The sequence below is a fragment of the Leptodactylus fuscus genome, chromosome 8, assembly GCF_031893055.1.
Source record: "Leptodactylus fuscus isolate aLepFus1 chromosome 8, aLepFus1.hap2, whole genome shotgun sequence".
NCBI lineage: Eukaryota > Metazoa > Chordata > Amphibia > Anura > Leptodactylidae > Leptodactylus > Leptodactylus fuscus.
In genome coordinates this window covers 56,192,996-56,215,410 of record NC_134272.1, presented here as the reverse complement: position 1 = coordinate 56,215,410, position 22,415 = coordinate 56,192,996, and the positions used below count along the sequence as shown (strand labels likewise).

The window sequence follows — 22,415 nt, the reverse complement described above, 5'->3', positions numbered from 1 at the left end:
CTGTAGACCATACATTTCGCGTATCCAAGGACCTCACAAAGCAAAACTGCACAGAGTTTGTGAGCAAAATGCACATCTAATACAACAATATTAGTGAATGGAGGTAACATAACCCTTATTACATATCTCTGAAAAACATCTGCATGTTTTGTTTTGTTTTTGCCACTGAAACAGAGAAAAAAAAAAAACAAAAAAAAAACACCACACTGCATAGTAATAAGCAGCATGCTACTTTTCTTCAACAAGTGCCACACAAAAGTGGTAAGGGGTTTCTCATGACATCACCATTTTTAACTCAGTAGAAAAGTAAAGGTTAAACTTTTTTTGCCAAAATAAAATAAAACCTCCTTAAATGCGATAGTCTTTAGTCTTGATAGATACAAGCATTGAGATGGGAATTTTAGCACTTGTGAAAAACCCAGACATAGCATGGTCGCGTTATCTCACAATGCACGTGCTGTCTATCTAGGAAAGCTCCTTTAAAAATGCATCTCTAACGTAGAAGGGTTTTTCCAAGTTTTTGATATTGACAACCTACTGTAAGCATAGGCCAGCAACAACAATTTAGTGTGGGTACAATACCCGGCACAGCCATAGACCAGCTGCTATAGCAGCCACAAGCAGACTGTTCCATACATAGTATAGTGGGGGTGCCAGATTACAGCACATCAGCTCCATATCAAAATCATATTGGTGGTAGGGGTGACACTGTACCCCCACCAGTCAGCTGATGGATAGGTCGTCAATATTAAAAACATTTTTAGGCTAAGGCCCCACAGAGCGTCCTGCAGAGAAAAAAAAAAAAAAGGTGCTGCAGGAAAAGATGGGGCGGCAATGCACAGCGGTTCTTCAAGCAGAACAAGTGGGCATGGGATTCACCATAATCCCATCCATTTTATCCTGATGGTAAAATGACAATTTCTCCCAAGGAGTTTCCACTGCGGGCAAATCATGGTGTTCACGTCACGTGGGGCTCCAGCTTTAAAGTATAAATCCACCCCAAACAATTGCAAATGAAAAACATGAGAGAATATCACATTAGTAATGTTGGAAACCTAAATACCCGTGGCATATAGGATAACATAACACTGGCTGCTTGAGGTCACCAGTAGAGGGAGCATACTGCTTGTTATGGAGGTCAGCACATAGGATGGGCATGTGAGCTCACTGCAGATTACTGTAACTGTACTCATTATGTATTTACAGAAAAGAGTATATAGTCAGGGCTTGTTCACATCTGCGCCCAGGTGTCCATACTGCAGGTTTCCGTTCCCTGCATAAAACAGAGCAGGAGACGGAAAACTGCAGGAGACTCTCTCACCCATTCATTTGAATGGGTGAGAAAGCTGTCCGGCCGTGAGCGGCGGTGAGCGTTTTGCGCTCTCCGCCGCGAAACCGAGTTTTTTAATCCAGACACAGAGTCGGACATGCAGTACTCTGTGTCCGGATTAAAAAATCTGGTTTCGCGGCGGAGAGCATAAAACGCTCACCACTGCTCACGGCCGGACCCGGTCTGCGCTTTCCGTCTTCTGGCATGCAGAAGACGGAAAGCACAGAACGGAGAGTAGAACGCAGGTGTGAACCTAGCGTCAGCCAAACCACAGTCTAGTGGAAATACTCGATTTTGGGCAGCAAGGTGCCTCAGTAGTTAGCACTATTGCCTTGCAGGACGGGGATTCTAGGCTCGAATCTGACCAAGGGGACCAACATCTCTCCTTTAAGCAGGTGGTGTCGTGTAACAGAGTCCATCCTAATAAAATTCTCTAGATGTCTTTCTTAGGCTCTCTCCACACTGGTGTCATGGCTGTCATTTCTAACTACTTATCAGCCATCACAAGTATCAGATTGTCAAAAAATAATAATGAAAAAAAAAAATACTCTGTGTCTGTGTGCAAGGCCTCATACACCACTGCCACAATTCCTGCACAGTGTACAGAGTGTAAAGTAGGACAGCCCTATACCATGTATAGTATCCCAACACAACCACTACACAGCACATAGTGCACAGCGGGGCTAAGATTCCTGTACACCTGATCTTTAGAAGCTATCCAAAGATCATACCATTAATATGTAGTCTTGCATAATTACTTTAAAGAAACTTTTTTTTTTACTTTTGGAGCATTTTTTTATGAGATTACACCAATTGGAAGAATGGTTTCAATCACTTATATGCATGTTATAGTAAAAGACCAATAATACACAGAAGTAAAGGAGAAGAAAAAGAAAAATGTCTTACGTGGAATCAGATTCAGCATTGCACTGAAGGAAGAATCCCACACTTTTCTGATGAGGTCTATCTGGGTAAAATCGTGGCATCACCATAATTTTCCATGGTAAATTTCGCACAAAGCAAGGAGGGCTCAGTACAGATTCACTAAGTCGACTAAAGCGTTCCACTGTGAACTGAAAGGTCGCTTCTGACCGCCAACTGGTGTCTGAAAGCAGAAAGGGAGCACAAACGGTTTCATTATGTTAGAACCAAAAAATCCTAGAAGGATACCATAAATAATGGAATAACAAAAATCATTCAAGTGCATGTAAAATGCATAACAAGAGCCCGGGTATCACAACATGCACCCGAGATAAAGGAAAAAATTACACTAAGTTCTTTCAGTAACAATGGACACACTTAAAATGCACAATATAATAATGGAAGATTCAAAGCTGCTGTAGTATACTATAGAAGCCCAAGTCTCACCAATAAATGAAGGTCCAAAAGAAGCCCCCAACTCAAAAGATAAATACCCAGTGAGTTAGGCTAAGTTCACACGTGAATTACGTGTGGCGTAATTTGGCCCGGGAATAAAAAAAAAACAAAACAAAAACTACTTCCTAATTAGGAAGGTTTTTGGACCTTGAGGCATTTTTTGAGCATTTTCTGGAGTGGTTTTTGGTAAAAAACCGCTTCAAAAAACACCAGGTGGTTTTTCCCTCCCGGACAGTGAAAGGACAAAAAAAAAAAAAAAAACGTTGCGGTTTTTGGCAAAAAAAAAACATGGTGAAGTTTCAGCCTCCCATTCACTTCTATTTACTTCCTGAGGCGGAATCCACCTTAGGAAAGGTCATGCCACTTCTTTTTTCCGTGAGCGGCATGTTGAAGCCTGGCGGTCTCCATAGACCACCGTTGCGAGGGGGTGGATTATGATGTGGATTACACACCATAATCCGCCCCCACTGTACCCGTGTGAACGGGCCCTAAAAGACACAATACACAACAAAGACGTTGTCAAACAAACAACCTAGGAGACAGACCTGATGTGGCCAGCAGTAATGGAGGATGACCACACATAGGAGAGCCTCGAGCTCTGTAGCAGCCAATGCTATACTGAATGTATAAGAGCTGTGCACATGACTTACCGTCTTCCATTTCCTCTTCTGTATTATTGTGTCCGTCTGCCATGGCAACATTGCCATTTATTACAGGATTAGGTGTGATTCTTGGAGGGTCATCAGCATCTCCGGCTAGAAAATAAGTGAAAAACAAAATTACCACATTTACAAAAAAAATGGGCGTATACATATTTATATGAAATTTTAGCAAAATGCATCAGTCAGAACTTAAATACCAAACGGTATCCATAAAAACAGAGGGTCAAAGGGGCATTTTCACCTTTATAGCTCTATATGACAACTGCAAACACTGATGTTTAGAGACACTTGTTTTGCGCCCCCTCCATTTGAGATCGGTGATTAAGTGGGTGCTGTGAGGGTTAAACTTCCCAGTTCGCTTTATCCCTGGCATCTCCCCATGTGACCCGTGCCCAAGTTGTGAAACTCACCAGGTCTTTGACTGATCCAAAACTCAGACTAAAAACATTCCAATGTCCCGGCTCACTAGAAATGAGAGTGATCTCTGACAACTCAGACGTAGATCATATGGGGCGCTAGATTTGGCAGGAGTATCAAGAAGTTTAACCCTCACAACACCACACTGAACCACCCATGAAAAATTGAGGGGAGCAAAATAAAAAAGATGGAGTGCTTCTTTAACATTCTTTGTCTACTCTGGTCTACTGTAGCTATAGGATGACTGGTGGAGTATTCTTGTAGGCAGAGTCCACTGTAGGACACCAAGGGATTTACAGTTATCCTGGTAGGCGCAGAGAGACCGCTCCAGGTCATCAAACCTGAAACTACACGTCGCAGAAAAGCGGTTTTAGGTTATAGATTTTACATCAGTTTTATGAACCAAAGACAGGAGTGGATTTAGCAGAAGGGAGAAGTGCAAGAAAATAAACCAGCTACTCTGCAATGTGCGGCATCAGCTTCAGACTCTAGCCAGATGACCAAGTAATAACTGAATAAAAGGTCACAGTATATATAATATATATATGTCGCAGAGGAAGAAAAGAAAAAAGTAATGAACAAGTTACTATATAAAGTCCCCTAAATGTAACCACTAAAATACAACTGTGCTGGCAAAAAAACCCTCATACAATTAGATGAAAAAAATAAAAGTATGCCTCTTAAAATGCAACAATAAAAACAGACTATGCCATAAATGTCTTGGTAGTCGCTGTGCTGCCAGAGGTGGGACCCTCACCCATCAACAGAACAGGAGGTCCCCTGTCAGACCAGTCTCACCAGCTGGATCAGTGCACCCTGTTGCATCTATCAGACATTTATTACATAACCTGTCAGTATACGGCATACGCAAACCAGGTAAAATAGTAAGAGATGCAACAACTCTAAAAGGTCTATGGTTTGAAACTCCCTTTAAGAAGATGGAACTGACATTCTTTTTAATGTGGTCACTTTAAATGGAACCTATCACTAGATTTGGGACCCCAAATCAACAACAGGGTTTATGGACTGCACAAATAGTAGGAACAACCCAGATTGAGGATGACAGGCCACAAACTGAACATCTCAATATTTAATCCCATCCGAATCAATGTGCCAGACGGACATACACTTATAGGTGTGCACTTCAAGGGGAAACACTTCTTCCATTTGTACTATTTGGGAACTGCTCCTAAGTGTAGGATGGTGAGGTGCCGTAGTAGTCGCCCTGTAGAGAGGAATGAAAGCTTTGGCTGCAGACAAGAGGCGAAATCATAACTGATATGAAAAGATGATGAATGTGAGAGACCTCTTCCATCATACTGGCTTATGATCCAGTAGATCCTGGACCTGGGAGCAATACTGTAAGATTCCCTGACATTCCTGACCATACGGAGAGAATAGGCACTGGGAAACACCATAGGTGTCTTGCAAGTTTATAGGTAGACGCCTGAATGATTCACAGATTTATTTATTTTTTTTGTCAGTGAGTGTATATAGCTGTAAAGTACTAAAAATAGCAGCTTTCTTTGGCACATCAACAGTTTCCCTTTCCAGGACCCGCTGAGGCTTAATAATGATGTCGAAATATTGGTGGAGTCACATTTACATGTTATCTGAAAACTGAAATCTACAGCAGATAATATAGAACTGCCTATCTGGTTGGTCAGGTATACGGATCTCATTCATTACTGAAGTGATTCATAGTACTGGGAATGATATAGTGTCAGACATCACTTGTGCAGCCATGAAGTGAGCAGGTCTGGACGACTATGCTGCCCTAGAGAAAAGCAACACCGAGTATGAACAAATACCCTCCCCAGTTATCCAAAATGTGCACCAATTGGCTAAGGCTTAGTTCAAATCTGCGTTCCGTTTAGGGACCTCCCGTACGGAAACCTAACCCACATAAAAATGTAGTTACTTTAGGAAACCTGCGGACCCCATAGACTATAATTGGGTCTGTGTGGTTTCCACCCAAAAAGGACAAAAAATGCAGACTAAGAGTACACCAGACAGTTTAGGAGTCCAGTGTATTCACCCGATGTGCATGTGTTTGTTGGAAGGGGGGGGGGGGGTGTCTACCCTCCATCTCCAACAGATGCTTTCTCATAAAACATACTGGACGTAAAAAGAAAAATTAAAGAGAAAAAACAAGAAAACAAGGAGGTGTATGGGCTCAAAATGTAGATCCTAATATCGTATCGGAAGGGGTGTAACAGTTGTCTGCTCCCTGTTCCACACTCAGCTGTAGAAACAGTGGGTATCAGACTCCTCCACACCAAACTCCTCACCATTTTCCTCTGTGTGAATGCTCCCTAAGGGCTCGTTCACACGGGCACAGAGGGGGCGGATTATGGCACGGAATCCACGTCATAATCCGCCCCCTCACAATGGGGGTCTATGGAGAGCGAGCTGCCCTTCAGGCGGATTCCGACTCACAGCAGCAACCTCCGGAGTCAGCCCATTCATTTTAGCCTACTCTGGAGAAAGAAGCCACATCTGTCAGAAGCCGTGACAGTCGGATTTTGGCCCGAGAGTGACGCAGCTCCCTGTGTACTCTCTGTGCCAAAATCCGCCCTTCCGCTCCCTGCGTGAACTAACCGTTCGGCTGCGTTCACAAAGTTTTCCAGTCAGGAAACTGACTCAAATCCCTCTTCCTAAAAACGCCTCACCATAGGACTGTACAGTGAGGCGATTTTTTGGAGGAGGAATTTGAGTCAGTTTCCTGACGAAATTACTCCGTGTGAACGCAGCCTTAAGCTCCCATAGTTCTCAGAAGAGAAACGCCTAGTGATATTTACTATGAGAGATAGATATAGGCCCCCAATGACCAGGACACAAGACTAGTAGCGGGGAGTCCATCACTTAATACCAGGCCGGCCCAGTTACTGGAAACCTCTATAGACTACTAGGTCTCGGCTGATGCTCCTATGCCGAGTGTAATATACAGCATACAAGCAGCAGCCAAAACTTAATAAGTGTCCATGGAATTCATTTTTGAGAGAGATCTGCTAGTCAGGCCACTTGTCATTCACCAGGTCACTAATGCAGCCACTGGGACCAGAATAAATGGTACACACATCCTGTGTGTCAGAAGAGATCCATCAGTAACCAGGTGAGTGTAATGTAAATGTAATTATAGGAACAGAATTACCATTAATTAAATGAGGGCCCCGCCCTACCCACACTTTTATTAAGGGAGCTGTCCGTACCGCCAATAAGATAGGCATGATATGGAGAGATAGCTCCATTAATAAAGTATACCAAAATGTATAAAGTATAATTAATATGTACTTTATATGCGTTTTCTTATGAACGCCCAGTTGCCCTAACCTTGCCCTGCCCCACACCCCTCCAGGCTATGGGAAAATTGACTTGCATGAAAGTGGTCCTTCGTACAAAAACCTTTTGAGGACTGCTGCCCAAGAATACACATAAAAGTTTATAGAAAAAAAAATAAATAGAAATACTGTGAAACACATACACGTTAGGTATCGCTGTATCCTAAAATGCCTGGTCTACAAGCTTAGAAAGATATTTTACCCATACAGTGAACAAGTCCTGAGCACTCATGCTTGTCTATTGTGGTCATGAATGAGTAACCTACGTTTATTAGCATAGATACTTTGTTTTAAAGGACAATCCATGCTTTAAAAAAAAATTTAAAAAAAATGGATGACCCCTTTAAGAAGCCATGACATGGATCAAAAATGCCACACACACACAGAGTATATGTACTGTGCGAAGGTGACAGGCAGAGTGCTGGAGTCCAGATATATCAGCGCCAGGTTTCTGACACGTGTGGTCCAGGGCAGATCTGGAGTAGGCCTCAGATTCTGTAGATTCTGGGCTCATTACTGGGCCAGAAAAGGCTGCAGCTCCTGCATTGCAGTTCCATGAGGTGAAAGGAGGAATGTGGTTCTGTCCTGTAACCCTGATTCCGGTGAGACTATATTGCTCCCACTTTGTTCGTTTGGCTGGAAGTAAGCCACATGTATAGTTAGGTTATCTGTGTTGTTTAGCTAGTGGCTCAGACGAGCAGGTATTTATTTGGTTTTTGCCTAAAGTTAAGGCCATATTTTATTTTGTGCCTGAAGTCAAGGTTTATTTTTTTTCTTATTTTTTTTTCCTAAATAAACCAGTTTGCTGCATGTTTTGTGTCCCTGTCATGACTGTTTGGGTCCGCACCACTGCTTCTACTGAGCTAACTTCCCCACAGTACGTATCTACATATAGCCCATTTTTCTACCGCTCATATGCAGAACTGCATGTCTCCATGGTTCCAGACTACAAACAAACCCTGTGTATAGTTTGATGGCAAGGGATCTAGGTGTCAGACCCTCAATCTGATATTGATGATCTATTCCAATGGACATCAATAAGGTCCTGGAGAACCCTTTAATACTTTCCTGCACCATGATGTAATAGTAGGCCATGTGTCATTATAAAACCCCATAACATATGTCCTCCAGGATATCTTGCTCACCTAGTGGACAAGCACCATTGGCAGGAGGCGTCAACTATAAAATACAGCTGACATTGTGCTGTAATAACCTGAAATCTGATAACTCTGGTCAATGGTATGTAACCCCTTAGATGCTGTGGCCAGTGACATCCGCTACATCTGAAGTGTTCCAGACATTTAGATCCCTTGTATGAATATAGTCAATCCTTTTGTTGTCTGGAGCAGCTAACACCTCTCCTTAGTAATATACATGTACACTGGGAACAGCTGAGCGTTTATAGATATATACATTGAGGTCAGGAGAAAGAACAGTAAACCCTAAATCTTTATGTTATTCTGCGGTTTTGATACATCTTGTCTTCTGCTATTGTTTGTATCCAAAGGCTGCAAAACTGGACAGATGGAAACCTTCCACGCTGCATTTGCTACAATGTTATTCATGAACTAGATATTCTGACGGACAGTTTGCTACAACGGGTGAGAACTTATTAGGACTGGTGCACTGCATGCCAAGCTTAAAGGGGTTGTCCAGGAGAAAGGGACAAGACTTCACAACCAGCAAGGACGTCCGCCAAAAGAGGAGAGTTGAGCAACAGGACTGGACCGCACCAGGGGCAGGAGAAAACACTTTTTTTTTTTTTGCCTCCCCCAGCCTTATTAAAAATAAAATAAATCAAAATTTTAGCTTAGAAGACCTCTAACATTTTATGCGATGGTGGCAAAATTGGGGCCGGTGTTGAGGTGAGGTACGTCCTCAGTTTTCTGTAAGGAGGATTTTATATTACCATTAGTAATGTCCATTGCTGTCTTCATAGGATGACAGCAACGGACATTGCAACCAGCGACAGAATGATTCAGAGCCCGTTCCCATTGACACTAATGTAAACAACATGAGAGAAGCCACCTTGTCAGGTTTGTTTAGTTTTGTAAAGAAGAAAGTCCTGCATGCCCAACTTTCTCTTTCATTACAAAAGTAAACAAACATGCCAGAAGATCGCTTCCCTCATTTTTAGATTAGTCATTGGGAACAGGCATGGAATCAGTCTGACAGCTAATGTCCGCTGTGGTCATCCTATGACGGAAGACAACGTACATTACTAACAGTATTGCCCCTGATGAAGCCAGAGTCGGCGAAACGCGCGTTCTGTACAACAAGGATATAGAGGTAATATATACACAATGCTTTAAGGTCCATATATTCTTACAAATTGTTTTTTTGGGTGCACGATCATGCCTTTATCTGCCTTATAGGCAACACTTTGCTAGAACTACACGCTAATATTCAAACTAATCTTGCTTCATGCATCAGATTTATGGAGTCAGTAAATAACATGTGCATAGCTAAATCATCCCCCTGTATTATTTATACCTGTGTATATAGGACCAATCTGAAAAATAACTAACTTACCATTTACCTTGTATGACTTATTTGGATGTACTATTTTTCTCCCTTCTGAATTTTCTTTTGTATGTTATAATGCTTTTTAATGTGATTTAATAAATATACAATTTTTATTCACGTTCATGTGGTAGTTTGCCTCCTTTTGGCATCTAGTGTAGTTGGTGTACGGTCAATCTGTAGAGGTGGAGGCCCTCCCACCCGGCTCCATTCACATTTCTCAGAAGTAATGAGCAGGCAGGAAAAAAAAAAAAAAAAAAAAAAAAATCCTGACGCACTTTTGGTGCAAATGACAGTGTAACAAAAATGCCAGCTTGTGCAACAAAAACATAAATCTGCATATACAATGATAACTGAATAGTTCATGTGAGCCTAAGAGATTTTGTAAAATATCTTGAGAGAAATGTCACTTTTTGTTCTTATCAGGCCATTTTTCTGCTCCCCCCATGTCAAGTCAACTTTCACTGTGAGAAACCCTGCTCTATCCCTCTCCAGAGGGACTAGATCACACAAAAGGTTTTTTTTTTTTTTTTTTTTTTTTTTTAATATTAATATTTATTTTATTTATTTTTTTGGGGGGGGGACTAATGCTAGAATTAAATATAACACAACCAAAGTGTTTTGCTCACTTCAGTACTTCTCTATATATGTCCTGCCCAAAAATTGTGTGTGAGAACACTCACAAGCGCTTATTTTGAAAAGTGAAATGACAGGTCAGAATAGTAAGGGCTTGTTTTTCAATAGGAATGGTTGGCTGGCATAGCTAGAGCGTACCACAAACTCCTCTGACCAAAGGGCTCTGCAGGAGCCGAGTCTTACATTTCAACCCAGTCTAAGAAGCGAAAGGAGTGGATGGGCAGAAGCAACACTATGGAGGAAGAAAGGCGCCCAGTGATAGAGGACAGCTACCTACAGAAGAAAGAATATAGGATTGTATAGCAGGGAGAACAACAATAGGTTTTGTATCATAAATGCAAAAGCAGATGTCTAATCCAGGAGACTATAGATAAACTTTAATCCCAAGGCTGGCAGAAGACGGAAACCTGTCATGCCAAGTCCGGCCATGAGCGCCGGTGAGCATTTTCTGTGCTCCGTGGTGAAAGTTTAAAAAAAAACAAAAAAAAAAAACTGGACAGAGTGTACTGCATGTCTGACGGTTTTGCCGTGGAGAGTATGAACCGCTACCCGGCGCTCACAGCCAGACACTTTTCAAACCCATTGAAATGGATGGGTTTTAAAGATGCCGGCAGGTTTCCATCTCCTGTCCAGTTTTGTGCAGGAAACTGAAACCTGCAGAACGGAGTCCCGGACGCAGATGTGAACGAGCCCTTACAGATGCAGAAATGCTGAAGGTGACCTGCATCAGGTAATGTACAGAATCTATGGCAATGAATATTTGCATCACTGACACCTAAGGGGAAGCCCTCTTTATTCTATGAAGCACTGCCTACTCACCACTAACGCCTTCTAAAACACTGCCATTGGGAAAATGGCCACTAATGGGAAAACAGGTGACTAAAAAAAGATGTATTCCCTGTGCATGGGGCAATGGTGCACCTGCAAGAGTTGATGGAAGCTGGCAGTACCTCACAATGACCAAGAAGTGGTCAATGACACCTGCAAGGGCTGGTTTGGAGACCGGACTGTACGACTCTTCCGTACAGGAGCCGCGACCCATAACTCTTTAAGAGTAGTTCAGAAACCGCGACCGCCAATTTAGAAGTTTTTAATCTTACAGATACTGCAGCAATGGATGGAGTCTACAGGTATAGCTTTATAACCTTTGCTAGAATAATGCCATGGCGGCACTTTCTTTACCTAAAAACGTGCAACAGGTTTCCTTTAAATGATCACTAACTTTTCAGGAAACAGTATCACATTTTGGAGAGCATGTGAAGCAGGACCAAAATGTAAGGCCTTTAATTAAAAATGTGGCCGCCTCCTGCATGAAAACCTCTCTTACGTTCCTGCCATCAGGTGTCCCCCCTTCTAGCTAATTTAGAGTAGTCACCAGAGAAATTTGTCCATAGATACGGAGATTCCATCTAATGTGAGTGGAGGGGTTGATCCTCCTCACAGCCTCAACACACATCTGAAAACTGCTCTGTGCAAGGGACAGAAGATTCTGCAAGTCTCACAGCTTAGTTTATGAAAGGTCTTCTATGTACTTGTATCTACTTCTATCTGTAGATGCGACTATAGATGGGATACTATTCACAGACAGCTTTACAGGCTGTGGTCAGATTTTTATTTATCTTCCCTCCCCCCTTTTCTTGTGTTTTAGCTGGTTACCTACTTGTATTTGTCCTGAATTTGTAGTCCAGTATTCCTGGATCTCATATTATAGTCACTTGGGCTTTTCTCAGCCATTTGTTTGTTATTATACAGTTACTCTGGGCAAAATGGCAGCTCAGTAATGGGATAGGGGAGGGGGCAGGCTGCTTCTTACTGAACACCCCCCCAGCCTCTGAGACAGATGTAAAATGGTTTCAGCCATAGTGCGATTATTAGCAGCATAAATGCTGATAGGACAATATGTACGAAGGCTTATACAGTCATAGAACAGTATGTCTCAAAAATTGAGACATACTAATAACACTCAATATACCAAACTATGTATTTTAGGGTTTTCAATTAGGTCCAAAATATATTTTCCTATACATGTCAAGTCTAAACACAGGAGATCCCAAAAGACATCATCATTATAGTAATCTAGCAGAGGTGTGAGCTCAGTGGTGAACATCACCTGAACACAGGGTTCATTCTGGCGTTGACGTCCACAAGTCTAAATCGGTCCACGTAAGGGTGCATTCACATTGTTTAGCCCATTCTTCATTTCAGCCATAGATACAAATAGTACAGACTGAACAATAAGGACAGATCCATTTTATGATGAACAATGAATCCAGAGAGACTACATTGACTATAGTGGGGTCTAATTGGTGGTCTCTCCCTATGGAGTGACGATATCCCCTCTACCCAGTCTAAGCCTCTCACCTCTGCCAGGTCAGTCCTCTCTGAGCCAAGCTGATGAGATGCAAGAAACAGCTGCCTTGGCTGAGGGGCTGTACCTGGTAAAATCCCAACATCATTGCAAACAAAGGCCTCTGAGAAGGTCGACATGATGTTAAAGGGAGCGCCCTCTATTGGTTTGCTTGACTGAGACTCTGCCTTCCGAATTACATCATAGAAGATAAACTTGCACATTCTCAGTCAGCGCCCTCTATTGGTGTGCATACTTGAAGCACTGGCATCCTAATTACATCATGGAAGTCAGATTAGCATATTATTCCCGTATAGTGAGTTCTGTCATGTCTCCCTGACTTTGTTGTATGAAAAGACAGACTTGCAGAACTTTTACACCCATGAATTTAGACGGACTCTACAGCGGAGATGTGACTTTATCCTAATATGTACAGTACATGTCTGGCTTACGCTAGGTTCACACTAGCGCCCGGAGTCCGTTCTGAGCTTTCTGTCTTCTGCATATAGAAGACGGAAAACTGTCACACCGGGTCCGGCCGTGTGCACTGGTGAGCGTTTTACGTTCTCCGCCGCGAAACCGGTTTTTTTTAAACCGGACACAGAGTACTGCATGTCCGACACTGTGTCCGTTAAACAAAAAAAACAAAACAAAAACAAAAAACAAACAAAAAAAAAAAAACACACACGGTTTTGCGGCGGAGAGCATAAAACGCTCACGGCCGGACATCTTTCAAACCCATTCAAATGAATGGGTATGAAAGAGTCCTGCAGGTTTCCGTCTCCTGCTCAGTTTTGTGCAGGAAACGGAAACCTGTATGAACGGAGACCGGGCGCAGATGTGAACGAGCCCTTAGAACATATAAGCTGTATAATGTACTCATAGAGCATGTGGAGCTCTGAAACTGCACACAAAAGCAACATGATAGGAAACTGCTACAGACAAGAAAGTGCTCAGAGCGAGTCCAGAACTATCAATAGCCAAGTCCATTCTGTTTGGATTCAAGAATAACTGAACAGATTATATTGGCATTTGGTGACTTTCACAGAATAAAGAAAATCAATGTCCTTCAACAGACTGGACCAACAAAGGCGGCAAAAATAATTGGTCATCTCTGATTGTTCCTTAAAAGGACTGACCACTAGAAGGAAGTGATGGCATATTTCTAGGGTTCAGGGTTTAAAAGAGATTTTTAAAGAGGCCCTGTCATGTCCTCAAAAAATGTGTGGCGTTACATATACCGCTAGAAAGAAGACTGAAGTGCTGAATTGCTCGAGTTTTGGAGAGATTGGTGCTGTCAGTTTTGTTACAGATATCTCTCCGATTAACCCTACACATTAAAAGGGTGATCTACCAACTCTGCCAAGCATATACAACAGCTACCATTACATTACAGAGCAGAGCCTGCATGAACAGCTGATGTGTGTGGGGTCAGGGTCCGGGTGCCAGACCCCACAGATCACATACTAGTGACTTATACAGTGGTTAGGTCATCAGTATAAAACCTTTACTGAGAGACATCCACAATTCTTAGAATGAAAGGGCAGATTTGCTAATTAAAAAGAGTTACCCTGCTACTACATCATAATGGTAAACATCAGAGTTTTGTTGTGCATGTCACTTTTGTAGATCTGGAAAATTTTTGACTTTAAAGTCTTAAGCAAATGAAGCATCTGATGCACTGGAGGCGGGCCTTCAGCTCTGGAGCACTGCTCTTGCTGCTCAAGTAGGATGGGGAGGGGGATTCTCTCAGAAGTGGGAGGGTCAACCATCGCTTGATGGGGCGGTGCAAACAGGAGATGTAGACATCCGAGTTGCAAGAGCAGTGCTCCAAGTAGCTGAAGGTCCACCCCCAGTGCACCAACTGTCTCACATTTGCCCTTTTTTCCCTCCAGAATCTATCTACTATCTACAATAGTTACATCCATAGCATGTTTATCACTGTAATCTGCTTTCTAACATAGTGGAGGCAATTAAACAGTCTCAAGAGAGGTGGTAACTTCCTTTAAAGGGGTTTTCCCCCACTAAAACTTACGCAATTGCTGGGTCCCAGTACCAAAGTGTGTTATTGTCAATGGAAAAGTGACAAACACAATTGGCCACCGCTATTCACCGTGGTTATTAGGACTGCTAAATAGTGGTTTCATACTCAGCCCAACTAACCCCCAACTGTACTGGAGTGCAACGGCTGTCAAAACCAATAGTAGCACCAGGGGGTGCTGCTGTACAGGGCAAAAAAAAGTGAAGGTACAGCACCCTCATTCTCAAGATCAGTGGGAATCCCAAAGAACAGACCCCATCAGAATGAGATGACATATCACTAGGCACTAGCACAGGGGTTTCCTGAACCACAGCAGCAATAACTTCTACAGTACAGATGGCAAACTGACTTAAAACGGGTTTGTCCAGGCTTAATTTTTTTTTTTTTTTTTAATTGGCCTCAGGATAGGCCATAAATTCCTGAGCGATAGAAGGCAGATCAATGATCTGAATGAAGCCTCTTCCACATCCTGTATGTTATATTAGGCCAGAAGCAGAAGACTCTGTCCACTGTATAGCAGCCAGGCATTTTCACTGCTGTTGGAGCCAGTGGGTGCCAAGCTGCATAGAAAAGTGCTTGATCTCTATACAGAAGATGGAGCTTTGCGCTTCCAGTCCCGGACTGTTTTATAGGAGAGGTGCTGGAAGTGGCTCTGTACGGATGATCTGTCCAGGGGCTGAGTGCCTGCCCCCCTATCAATCAGGCATTTATGACCTATCCAGAGTATAATTAATATATATATATATATATTTTATTTTTTTTTTAGTCTGGACACACCTTTAAATCTTCTGAAAAAATGGTCAGCAAAAAACAAGTTGTGTGTCAGGATCCAACACAGAACAGGAATCATAGTGATTTACTTATACTACACCCGGCTGCTTTGAACTAGGAGTCCTACTTCTATGCTACCAAAGTTGGGAGGTAACACTTTAATAGCTCCTATAATTTTCAGCAGACAGTAATTATTTATGCAGAGAACAGGGCAAATTCTGTGTTAGCCTTGTACTAGCCCCATGAGTGTAATGCCTCATGCAGATAGACTACAGCAGATACCAAGTGTCCCAAAATTTCCATATATTATATATATATAGTAGTGTCATAGACTAGTACCACTTAGGATACATCGTGTACACAGTCAACGAGAGTGGATTAAAACACACCCGACAAGCACCATCCCATTGATCAGGGAATAAAAACACTCCTTAGGGAGTGGGCACCTTTACAGGCGTATGGAGACTAACAAGCCACTTTCGCTCCACTGGGGGATTATGGGAAAAATATGCAAATCTGTTTTCCAGAATCCCATTGATTTCAGTGTGAAAACGCAGCTACAAAAGGCAAGCAAATTTAATTTTAGCGTGACAGACGTGCCTAAAAGCGGTCTTGTTTTGGCATCAAGAATTGTGACACTACACCTTGTATCAGTGTCTAAGCATCCTGGCATGGAGACCACCGTACTCAACAGATTATAATGCAGGTAGAAGGAGCAAGTCTTGAAGTTAAAACCAGTCCATAATCTTGGTTCTTAGCAAATGAAACATTTGTTTATAGGTGAAATAAATGTCATCGATTGTACATCTAAGGGCTCGTTCACATCTGCGCCCGGTCTCCGTACTTTAGGTTTCCGTTTCCTGCCTAAAAAAGAGGCAGGAGACGGAAACCTGCAGGAGACTTTCTCACCCATTCATTTGAATGGGTGAGAAAGCTGTCCGGCCGTGCGCGGCAGTGAGCGTTTTACGCTCTCCGCCGCGAAACCGGGTTTTATAATCCGGACACAGAGTCGGACATGCAGTACTCTGTGTCCGGATAAAAAAATCCGGTTTCGCGGCGGAGAGCCTAAAACGCTCACCGCCGCGCACGGCCGGACCCGGTCTATGGTTTCCGTCTTCTGGCATGCAGAAGACGGAAACCATAGAACGGAGACCAGAACGCAGGTGTGAACCTAGCGTAATAATTCAGGTTAAACCCTGCATAACAATAAGCTGCTGCTTGAACTTAAACCCTGGAATACAATGGTGGTGTTATACTAAAACTGGTGTTTCCTACATCAGACTTCAAAGAAGTTTTCTGGGTCAAATTGATTTTTCATACTAATGAGCTACATACAGAATCATCAGATCACCGGTATCTGATCTGTGGGGTCCAACACCTGGACTCCACACCGATCAGCCATTGCAGCAGCCATCAGGGCTGCTAGTTGATGGTCAGGACTGCTTCTATTGAAGCCATAGGAACAGGACAGCAGCCCCATCCACTGCATAGAGAGGATTCTGAGGAATAGGGGAGACTCTGCATGTGTTCCACATCCACTGCAGCCGCTTACAGTGCCTGGAGGCTACTGCAACAGATGACCCGTGTGGGGTTAGCGTTGGACCTCTTTCATTACAAATCCTGATATCTTAGCCTGTGAATAGGTCATTGATATGAAAAAACTAATTTGGGTCCAGAAAACCCCTTTACATTCCCTTCTGGCATTGATCTGCCACAAATAAGAGGCTCCAACCTTGTAACAAGTCTGACATATCTTAGTTTTTTTTGTTCACCAGAATTGAAATGTATATATGGCATGGGGCTGGTGTAGAGTTCAGCTAGGGCTGGTCAATGACATTAGATTAGTTGGCCATTTCCAAGACTGGTAACATGGTATACTTGGTTCCGGCTACAGCCACATCCAGTCCCCAGGATAGCAGTGGTTTGACGTCTGTGTAAGGGAAATACTGGATATCAATACAGACTTTATGGTAACATCAATACCACACATGCTGGAATGATATCTAGCTGAAATTCAATGGGGTTTCCCTTACACAGAAGTCACTGGATGCAGCTGTAACCATCCTAGATACAGTGGCCTACACTAATAGTTATAGAGTGGAAACTTAGTCCAAAAATGTACCAGGTTTATCAGTGACTGATGCTGGATGAGAAGTCTGAAGTATCTTTAGGCTGTCCAGGATATGTTTAAATCAACTTTTAGTTGGCTGTGCTTGAATTTTATGGTGCATTGAAGCCACGTCTCGCAAATCAAAATTTTAGCCCAAACCAGGTGTGCCAGCGTTACGCCAGTGTCTAGATATAACCCCAATACTAAGCCTGGGCCAGTGACTTCCCACCAAAACTGTGGAATTGATATTAGCCCCACCCAGGGGTCCAATAGTCTGCATGGAATAACAGAGTTTCTTCTCAGTATTTCGTAAGAAGAGACCTGCATCACATCCGCTCAGTCAACTGGTTTTGGAAAAAAATGTATTATTTATTTTTTACATCAATGTAACTGTATAAGGGGTTGTCTTTTCACAGAACAAGTGGTAGTATTTACAAACTAATGTCACCAACATCTCTGCAACCGGGACAGCTAACATTGTGCGCTGAATTTAGCGCAGTCGACTTTGTAGCGGTATACAACACATGATGTTTGACACAAAAAGGTAAAACAAAAAAGGAAAAAACGAGAACTGAGGTTAAGAATCACTCAAACTAGAAAGAGGAAAAAAAATACTAATAATTAGAGATGAGCATTAAGTGGTTCACAGGCCTAGGGGGCGTTCACACTACCGTCTGTGTCCGACAGGTAGTGTCCGCTCAAAATCTTGCATGGACATTAGGAGCGGACACTAGCTGTGTCCGTGACACCTGTCATTTATTTAAATGGGCATCGGGTGCGTTCTTTTGCACTCCGTGCCCTTCCTTCATTGTCTGCATGTAAAGATGTCCGACTTTTCAAGCGGACAGAAAAACCCTACAATAAGAAAATCATGGCTGGGTTCCTGACAAGTCCCAGACCATAGAAAGTTTCTGCATTTGTGGTCGTATCCATTGGCAACCGATCAAGACAAGATTGTCACCACTAAGATGGTTAGAGAGAATCTTTAAAACTGCAGAATTTTTAAAGGGGTTGTCCCATCAGAAGGATCCTATCTATACTGCTTGTTAATGTGAATGTAAGACTTTTCCTAAATACACTGCTTCAGCAAAACTGCTTTGTTTGTCCACTACCTTACTTTATTCAATTCATTGTTGACACAGCCCTTGACTTATCTGGTCAAAAGTCAAGTGATGTATCTGCTACTCTGAGGGGGGGGGGGGGGGGGGGGGGAGAGAGGGGAGGGCGGAGGAGCGGAATAGCAGCATCGCTCCTGCTGCTGCTGGCTTCATGCAGGGCAGGAGCGTAGCGATGTTGCAGGCACCTGTGCCGGCGTCTACACTCCCCGGCATCCGCCTCTCTATTACAGCGGATGCCGGGTCTGTATTGCATTGTGAAGGCTGTACGTCCGATGCCTAGCTACATCGGCAGCGCACACGCAGGGCCAGCGGCATAGAAGTGACGACTTCTCGCCGCTGGCTTTGCATATGTAACCCCGCCCACCAATGACGCAACAAAGTGGGAAGAAAGAAGAATTTACAGCAGCGAAGACTGGCGAGTATGCGACGTGGAAATACCCCTTTAACTACTTCTATGTGCAAAAATGTTTAAACTTTTAAATTATCTACAAGTATAGATCTGATTATGTGCATGGCCCTTTAAGGGCGATTCTCAATTTTAATTTAATTTTCACATTTTTGCTTAGAAACACTAAAAAAAAAAAAAAAAAGTTCAGGGAGCTGGCATAGGAGCCCAATATATTTGATGTAGGCTTCTTCATCCTACCACCTAACTATTCATACAGAAAGCTGGCACGAAGCATCTCAGACTCTGGGGCAGGGCACTTTTTTTTTTAAATGGCAAATTAAAAGGTGTTGTCCAGAATAAAAAGAAATCCCTACACCGGTGTAGTCGCCCTCCCCCTCCTACTTTCTAAATAGTTTATCAAAAATGGAAGTTACCCATATCCCTGGGGCAGTCATGTGACCCTCTTAGGGACATTTTCTCATGATCTGGTGACGATCCTTTTCTGGAAACGGGTTGTCAATACTTCCCCCCCACTCCATTATACTTACTACCTAGGCCTCATCCAGAGAGACGGCTCCTCCTACTGTAATGATGCTGTCTCTGCGGGCTCTTCTCCATGGTGTGCGCCGCTGCCAGTAATTCACCTCTACCGCGCTTCCACGCATGCGCAGTAGAGGTGGATCATCGCTGCTGAGGAGTATGGAAGCAGTACAGGAAGAGCGTCTCGCCGGTTAAAAGCGTGGAGGGCAAGTTGATAATATGGGTCGGGGGTTGGGCTGAGTAGGGAGGGAAGGGCAGGATAGTCAGAGGGACAGGGAGGGTTGGGGAGGATTGCGGAGTAAAGTAAGAGGGGTTACTGTGGAAGTTACATAGCACGAAGCTGAAGTCTGTAAACAAATGCAGGAGATTCCAGGAGCTCCCAGACACACAGAAATCACTCAAAACACACTAAAAAGGTATATGGGTGCTCTTATTAACCCATAAGTAGCACTAACAACAGAATACCCCATTAATTTGATGAACCGCACAGCCCTACAAGTACTGAGATTTACTAGATATGTAACCATCAGTTCCAGGTACTGCGGCTGGCATCCTAACATTAACCCCTGTACCACTTGCATCTTCATAGACCTTAATAATCGTATACAATATACCCTAGAGTCACATCTGCAACTGGCAAAAATCCTGGGCAACAAAGGTCTGCAAGCACGACACCAGGCAACCCCCATTATAGATTTGGGATCATTGTGTAGTCCATCAAAAGTCTGACCCCTTTTCCATTGTTCTGACCCTGTAACAGACCAGTAGAACGCATACCCCAACCCAGATATGAATCCAGCCTTACAATGTGAGAACTTCATTTTGAGATGAGCATTGTAACTTGAGACGGTTACTCTAATTAAACTAGTTATTGGTTGCAAAGTCCCCAACATGTCACCGAAAACATGAAAAAAGTAAAATCAAATAAGTGTCATCAGATCAATTACGTTATCGATTACAGAGGAAATTTGGAAACTAAATATTTAGTAAATCTTTACATATGAAGGTCAGAGAGTGCAGCTGGAAGCTATATATCACTTTCTATGATGTGTCAGGAGCCCTGAGAAGTATATACAGATGAGGTGCAGCCGCTGTCACCAGGAGGCCAGAGGAGCAGCTCATCCTGACACAGGACATGTAGTACTGCACTATAGTGTAGAGAGGCGCTACTAGGCAGTGCACGTACCTAATGATCTGGTGGAGCCCCCAGCCCAGCATTGTTCGCCCGGTCTGGTTTCAGGTTACAATGGTCCAGAAGAGACAACAGTACATAGAAGACACAGTAAGCTTTGGGGCTGCTGTATCTTCCCTCACTTACTATGTATTAGCTGTATCCACAGGCCAGGGAATGTGTAGGATTAATCATGGCCCTCTGTATACACCCCCTCCCCCTGCAGGGCGATGATGACTCTGCACCATGGTGGGGTGATGCTGACAAACAGCAGGACACATGGCAAGCTAACCCTTCAGCTGCCGGCGGCCACTCAGGTCTGTGTTTATCAGGCAGCGCCCTCCATCAGGCCTGGACACTGCTGCAGCCCCATTAATAGCCCTGGGTGTCTGGAGGGGGCACAGTCACGTGGCCAGGGCTACATACACATCCAGTCACCGGCACTATGGCGGGGGAGGGGGGTGCGTACAATGACTGGCAGGATAGGGCACTACATGTGCGGGTACACAATGATGCATCACGCTGCTCCCTTACCTTCCATCTCCATGTCCTCGGGTTCGCTGAGCTGCTGCTCCCCGGGTTTCGGCTGCTGCTGCTGTTGTTGCTGCTGATGGTGGTTCATGTCTCTGTCTTCGGCCTCGAGAACCTCGATCAATCCTGCTCGCTGCGCCGGCGTAGATTTGGGCTGAAGGCCCGGTTGGGATGGGGCGGAGAGCGGCCTTGGCAGGGCCTGCGCAGCGGCTGCAGCCTGGGCCTTTCCCGCGGGCGCCTGCAGATGAGCTGGAGGAGGGAGAGCGGAGGGAGCCGGCGGCAGGGATACGCGAACGTATTTGCTCGCTATTCGCCCAATTTCGGCGCCTTTAAAGGGGTAGACGCAGGGGATGCTGCTCCCCGGGGGCTCTCAACGGCGGCAGCCGGTCAACTGACACACGCTGCACCGAGGCAGGCGGGTCTGTTGGACCGTCACTGGGCCTGGCAGCTCCGGGCCGCGGCCAGCTCTAGTGCTGCTGCTCCTCGCCTCAGGTTTCGCCCCCCTGCTCATTGGCTTGATGAGAGCACAGCCGGTGCAGCGGGAGCTCTGCGGCCTGACCCTCTCCTGGAGCCCCCGCGTCTCATGTAACCCGCTCCCCTCACACACAATACGGCCGACCCCCGGGCCGCCTCTTTGCCGAGTGCAGGGCTGGAGCAGGCGGCAGCCACCGTCACCCAGTCCCCCTTCTCCTGGCCCTTTAGTGCTTTGCTCTTTCCCTCTCCTCAAGCCTGTGTGTGGAGACGCCAGGCTCTCAAAATGGCGGCTCAGTGAAATGTCACATCCGCATGGGGCAGCGTGAGAGGAGGGAGGGGAGGAGGGGGAGATAATCAAAGCGTGAGACCGCCACATCCCCTCCTCCTCCAACCTCCTCCCTCCATCACCTCCCGGTACATAACAGCCACTAGCACCGTATACAGGAGACACTATACACTGCCAGCTGTATATATGTACAAGGCTGCAGCTATGGCTGCCACCAAAGTCACACTCCTAAATGATAACAGATTTATCACTGCAGCACATCACCCAGGAGAGCCCCATCAATGAGGCAGCAGGTATATGGCCAGCTCCGCATTATTACCTCCAACTTTAGGGGGCAGCACCATTACATTTT

The 22,415-nt window shown here is 44.3% G+C and overlaps 1 protein-coding gene across 2 annotated transcripts in view; it reads right to left on the bottom strand.

Moving 5' to 3' along the window:
- Positions 1-22,086, bottom strand: part of USP7 (ubiquitin specific peptidase 7) — a 52,885-nt gene extending 30,799 nt beyond the window's left edge. For both annotated transcript variants that reach the window (XM_075285946.1, XM_075285947.1), the window contains exons 1-3: positions 21,307-22,086; positions 3,358-3,462; positions 2,237-2,435 (exon numbers count right to left, since the gene is read on the bottom strand). In XM_075285946.1, the coding sequence (XP_075142047.1) occupies positions 2,237-2,435; positions 3,358-3,462; positions 21,307-21,394 (392 nt within the window). In that variant the 5' untranslated portion in view covers positions 21,395-22,086. The remainder of the gene's footprint in view (positions 1-2,236; positions 2,436-3,357; positions 3,463-21,306) is intronic.
- Positions 22,087-22,415: the final 329 nt, after the last annotated feature.